The sequence below is a fragment of the Dendrobium catenatum genome, unplaced genomic scaffold, assembly GCF_001605985.2.
Source record: "Dendrobium catenatum unplaced genomic scaffold, ASM160598v2 fragScaff_scaffold_203, whole genome shotgun sequence".
In the NCBI taxonomy this organism is placed as follows: Eukaryota; Viridiplantae; Streptophyta; class Magnoliopsida; order Asparagales; family Orchidaceae; genus Dendrobium; species Dendrobium catenatum.
The window spans coordinates 1126707-1133165 of NW_021318665.1; the positions used below are offsets into that span (position 1 = coordinate 1126707).

A 6459-nucleotide genomic window follows, 5' to 3' on the forward strand; every position below is an offset into this window, starting at 1 on the left:
GCCTTTGTCTCCTCCTATCTTCTAATTTCAAAAAAGCAAACAATTAGTGATTGGGCGACTCCAAATTTGAATTTTTTTTTTTATAATTATTAAGTATAGTTTTTCACATAGCATTTATCTCTTATCTCATGCCACAAAAAAACCTAGCTGAGCCTATTATAAGGCTTCGTTTAGGACAACTTTTTTAATGCTTCTTAAAGCAGCTTTTTAATTCAAAAATTAAAACATTGGTACTTTAAAATTATTTTAAAAACAATAAAAAAGTCGTCCCAAACCAAACCTAAGTCACACCTTATAATTATAACTAAAGCATTAGTTTATCTACCACTTACTAGTTTTCAAATCATCATCCACTCCAACTTGAGTAGCAAAAATCTTAATTACATTTCTAATGTCATTGGTTAATTATTAATCACAGTTTAACACTTTTGTCTTCCAACAAACTTTATGCTACAATCAATACACCATTCATGGTTAACTTTCCTACATACAATACATTAAATTTTAACCTTCCACAATGATGTCTCAGTTCTTGCAAATAAATAAATAAAAAATCATTTTACTTGAATCATTAGCATCAACAATTTCCTTGTCTTCACATTCAACATCCCCAATTCCAAAAAAAAAAAAAATCATAGTTTTAGACTTAGGCTTCATTTGGGACGGCTTTCTTACTGCTTCTTAAAGCGGCTTTTAGTACAAACATTTTAATTTTTGTACTAGAAAGCCATTTTAAGAAGAAAGAAGAAAGCCGTCCCAAACGAAGCCTTAGTCAACTTTCTCGCATGTTTCATCACAACTAAGTTGCACCGTCCCACTTATAGATGAGATCATAATTAACTTATGTTTAATTTTCATAACAATATAATTAAATTAAGCACAAAATTAGTTAATCTACAATTAATCTAACCTTTTCTAGCATCCCTTTATCCACTGTTAATCTAGCCTATTCTAAGATAAGATAATAAAAGATTTGAGTATTATTATGAGAGAAAGAATAAACAGCAAGAGAGAGAGATAGTGTGCGTGTGTTTGTGGGGATATAGGAGAGAAAGAGCATGTACATGAGATAATTAATAAATCCTAAGTCAAAATTACCTCATCAGTACAATTAAGCACAAATTAGTTACCTCTAAAACAATAAATCATGGCTAACTATTGAAATAAACAATTCATTATCATTTAATTACCAACTGTTTAGACAAATCAAATACTGATAAATTATAGGATTTACTAATTTTAAAATTGATTAAATGTGGATTAACATGATTTACAATAAATGAGTTTACAATATCCTGCATAAATTAAAAAATCCTATTAATTCAGATTGACTTGATTGGATCATGATTTTAAGTTTTAATAAGTTTGAGTAATTTCTTGGTTTTAGAAGGATTTTGGCTGAAAACAATCTAAAACCAAGTAATATTTTAAATTATCAAAAGTTTTAAGGGCAGCTAGGCTTAATTTACTGACATTAGTGATGAATCAATATTGTTTGCATATTTTGCATCAAACTACTGTGAAACTTCTGAGTAGCAGACAAAGTTCGACTAAAATTCCATTACTGAATTATAACTAATTTCATTTTGTGTTGCAACTTGCATCACGATTCGAATGATCCTGTGTTTTATATCATAATTACATTTTTAAATATACAAAAGTAAAAAAAAATTAACCGGAATAAAAACCAAAAGTTAATCAAACTAAAATTGAAGCTTTAAAGATGGGACGGAAACTAAGATTTAAAAATCTTGGATTGGATTATACAAATTGGATCAAATACCTGATGGCATAGAGTCTCAATTCTTTGCAAATAAAATTAAAACAAACCCATTTCTAAAAAGCCAGATAGTAAATAATTGATGCAACCTAAGTTCTAAAATAAGTAGGAGAATACTAGGCATGCAGAAAGACTCCTCCTTTCACTATCACATAATCAAACACCAAATGATGGAAACTTAATATAAAACTAAATGTAGAAAAATGGTTAGGAAGTCGCGCAAGAAAACCAAGAAACAAAACACAAACTATAAACTCTTAGAACAACCATGAATGGTCACTCACGTGCAAACACAAATTAGGGAAGGTACTCAAAAGAAAGGACAAAGCAGTATTATCCAACACAAGACTTTGTTCCTCTGACAAATAACGAAAAAACAGGGCACATCACAACTTACTACTCATAATAGTTTAGAGAATAAATATACATGAGGAAGGAAAACCGTGGAGAGAAGAAGTAAGAAGTAAGAAGTAGAAAGAAGACCGAGAAGAACTAGTTGTGGAAAGGTAGAAAATAGCTCGAAAGCTTAGAAGAAACTCTCAAAGTTTAAAATAATTAACTCACAATATTTTAGAGAAGAAATATACAGGTGGAAGGAAAACCTTGGAGAGAAGTATAAAGAAGACCAAACCGAAGTAATAGGAGATAAGGAAAATATCAGCCCACAAGCTAGAAGAACCCTAAGGTTTACATTTTTTCTTTTCAAAAATCATTCCCCACAATGAAATTAAGCCACTACATATATAGGAGAAAGAGGGGGAAAGAGTATTTATTTGCTCACATAAATATGACCCCAAAACAGCCAATAAGAACCACCCAAATCAACCCACAAGAAAAGAAGTCAAAGCATTCTACAGGAAAATAACAAGTGGAAAATCGGGCAACCAACAGCAGGGAAACCGAGTGGACAACAAGGAAACCGAGTGTATAGCAATGAAATTGAGTGCACAACAATGAAATTGAGTGCACAAAGAGAAATCAAACAGCCAGCACTAAGAAAAACCAAATAGTCATCAATCTAAGGGAAGGAATGGGTCAAACCCAATAAGGAAAAGAGAACCCACAAATAATCACCAACCACCACTAAGGAGCAAGATCAACACATGTGGAAAGACAATGGTATGAACCAACTTGAGAGCACCAAGCCCGGCATTATCATATGTTTGCTTCTATCATAGAGCCATAACATAACATCCAAAACACAAGAAAATTAAAAATATATATATAATCATACATCTTGACTGCATAAATAATCCATCAATACCAAAGTAAATATCAGCAATCACTGCATCGAGCAAATATCAGCATAAGAAATAGCAACATGAACACTACTGGAATTTAACTAGATCCTTAACACCCAATAAGACAATGGAAGATAAAACCTAACAAGGCACCGTGCGAATTGTTTGATCAAAACAATTTAGGAAGATTTACATACATACCATCCTATATTATTCTATTTACATATTTAGCACCTAAAATTTTAATATTACATATATGCCACCCATAGTTCATTTTTATATCAAATATGAGTGGTAGAAATGAAATATATGAGTGGTAGGAATAAAATATGAGTGGTATATTTGATATTAAAATAATATAGAGTGATATGTATGTAATATTAAAGTTTTGAATGTTTAATATGTAAATAGGATGGTATAAAATTGTATGTATGTAAATTTCCCTTTAAAGTAACACTTTAACGGAAATGTTCAAAAATCTCTTCCATCAACAGTTATTTCCAACAATCTCACAAGTTATATCAAAGCATCTCTTCTACTTCATGTGTGAAGTAAGGCAAGATTAGCCATCACTCACCTTGCTTCTGATAGACGTAGGTCAGGCCGCACTTGCCACAGTAATGCCGATCGAAGTGGTTCGCCATGAAAGTCCCCGCTCCGCATTCAGCGTTGGGGCACTCCTTGCGCAGGCGCGCCACTTTTCCAGTATCGCCAACTTTATAGAACTGCAGCACGGCGAGCTTAACCTTCTTCTTCTTGTGCTTGATCTTCTTGGGTTTGGTGTATGTCTTCTTCTTGCGCTTTTTGGCACCCCCACGGAGGCGGAGAACGAGGTGAAGCGTCGATTCCTTCTGGATATTGTAATCGGCGAGGGTACGGCCGTCCTCAAGCTGCTTCCCGGCGAAGATTAAGCGCTGTTGATCCGGCGGAATGCCCTCCTTATCCTGGATCTTTGCCTTAACGTTATCGATTGTATCAGAGGACTCCACCTCGAGGGTGATCGTCTTCCCCGTTAGAGTTTTGACGAAGATCTGCATCTTTCCGTCGTAGGTCTAGAGATAGCCGCCGTCCGGCGATCGCTTTAGGGTTGGTTTCGCTCTTGTAGCTCGCAGCGGCTAGGGTTTTCAACTGATGCAAAGTACATATACATATCTACGGATGATATAGGGTTTAGATATCTCGCGAGTAAAATGTATTGTATCATTTTCCCAGTTTTTTTGTTCTTTTCTTTTGCAATGGCTAAAATTTTTTTTAATGTATGGCAGCTAAAATTTTTAGAAGTTTTATCAAATTATTTTTCTCTCCGTGCATATAATCAAATAAGCTTTTATTTTAATTTTTAATGAATTAAAGTAATATTTTTCATTACATAATTTTATAGATGATTAACATATTTGTATTTGCTATTAAATTTTTTTTGTTATTTTAAAATATTTAAATCATGAAAAGAAAACTTTTTAAAAAAAAAAAAAAAAATTTCTTTAGTGAGATGTAAAGTAAATATAGTGGCACTCCTTTGAGGAATTTGAAATTCTTTCCCTAGTTAATTTTTAATTATTTAATTCATTAAAAATCCCTGACCCCCACTAGCACCCTCTGCATACCACCGGCTGATGCTTAAATGGAACCCAGTTGTTTGAGATTGAAGTTGTTATGCATTTCGGATAGAAGCCGGTGAATAGTGGCTGATGATGGTTGGTTAGGAGAAGATCGTCGACATAGATTAGTAAGTAAAGTTGTATGTATAATTTGTGGTATTTAAGTGGAGAATGACATGCTTTGCTGAAGTTGAACTTGAAATGAATAAGGAAGGTTGTGAATTTGGTATACCATTGCCGAGGTGCTTTTTGAGGCCATAGATGGCCTTATGAAGTTTGCATACGTAGTGAGGGTGTTGGGTGTCAGTAAAACCAGGTGGTTGTTGCATGTAAACTTCCTCGTGGAGATCACCATGGAGAAAGGCATTCAAAATGTTGAATTGAAGGGTTTGCCAATTGTGATGTAGAGATATGAGAAGAAGGATTCTAATAGTTGGTAGCTTAGCAACGGGATTGAATGTCTCTTTATAATTGACGTCATATCCTTGGTTGAAGCCTTGAGCAACCAGTCGGCTTTGTGACGTGCAATTGTTCCATTCGGATGTAGTTTAAGTTTGAAAGTCCAGCGGCAACCAAGGATTGGTTTCTTGGGTGGAGGTGGTATAAGGGACAATGTACTCCACCGTTGTAAGGCCATGAACTCTTCTGACGTAGCATCTCGCTAGTGTTTGTGTTTAACTACTTGATTATACGTGTTGGGATGTTGTGAGGGTTGGTTGATGGTAAGAAGATCTAAGATGACTTTGGGACGTTGAATGCCCATTTTAAGACGAGTTTGCATTGGGCGAATGGAAATTGCTGGTGGTGGTGGCCAGAGGAGGTGGAGTTGAAGATTAAGAGGGTTGTGGAGATAATGATGTGGACGGAGAAGTGGTGGAGGATGGATGAGCTGTAGATGATATTATTGGAATTCCACAATAATATTTTTAAGCTCAAGAGATTGCATAATCCGAGCTTTACCTTTGACTCCTTATAAGTTTGGATCAAAATTGGGAGCTACAGGATTGACAACACAAAGAACTAATAAATAAGATAAATTACCTAACTAAACTATAAGGTGGCTCATTGCAAAACACTGGAGGCACATAGCCTAATTCTATATGATTAGCCCTCTTCGAACTGGCATCAACTAGATGTTGAATCTTATCAGAAGATGAAGTGAATTTGCTGAACTGACTTCAACTGAGTCTTTGATCTACTTGCCATATGAAGAGAATACATCAACTTCTAAGGTTGAAGCCTCCGACTCGCTTGAAACCTTTGAGTTGTCTCAGAATCTTGGCGATAAATTTTTAGCTTTGATTGAATATATTCCATGTCTGTCAAATTCTTCTTAATTATTCTAGAATGTTATTTTATGTGGAATTTGATTGTGTCGATCAATCGGGCTGTATAGTTACCTCGGACCTTTGTTCAATTTGTTGTACAAGCTGGGTAGTGCGGGGGTCCTCCCCTGCTTGGGTTCGGGTGCTTCGCATCCATTTTTTTTACAACGCCTTGACGTTATGTACCGAGCGCTCCGATGCTACAAAGTTTGATGGGAGAAATGACAGATCTTAGCATCACAACACTCTAAATTTGACGTTGCAGTGTTATCAGATGGATCGATGACATAGGTGTGAGCACCGTAACACTTCGAGGCAGGCTGGACAATTTTCTCTCACTTTTTTCTGAAGGGTGGCGTCCCTCGGTGTTATTTACTTGACTTTATTTTTATTGTGTGTAAGAACGGTATAAGAGTGGAGTGAGCGAGAGAGAAGATAGATATGTACAAAATTCTCTCAATTTTGATAGTCAATTTCTTAGTGTAGTGTGGTTCCGTAATTTTTTCCCGCAGGAT

At 35.1% G+C, this 6459-nt stretch overlaps 1 protein-coding gene across 1 annotated transcript; it reads right to left on the reverse strand.

Moving 5' to 3' along the window:
* Window positions 1-3458: 3458 nt before the first annotated feature.
* LOC110099179 (ubiquitin-40S ribosomal protein S27a) lies at window positions 3459-4160 on the reverse strand. Its single transcript, XM_020826263.2, has one exon. The coding sequence runs from the start codon at window positions 4056-4058 to the stop codon at window positions 3591-3593; it is 468 nt and encodes a 155-aa protein (XP_020681922.1). The 5' UTR covers window positions 4059-4160; the 3' UTR covers window positions 3459-3590.
* Between the last annotated feature and the right edge of the window lie 2299 nt (window positions 4161-6459).

Coding starts and splice junctions, on each gene's coding strand:
- LOC110099179 (XM_020826263.2), bottom strand. CDS start 4,058: ATGCAGATCTTCGTCAAAACTCTAACGGGGAAGACGATCACCCTCGAG.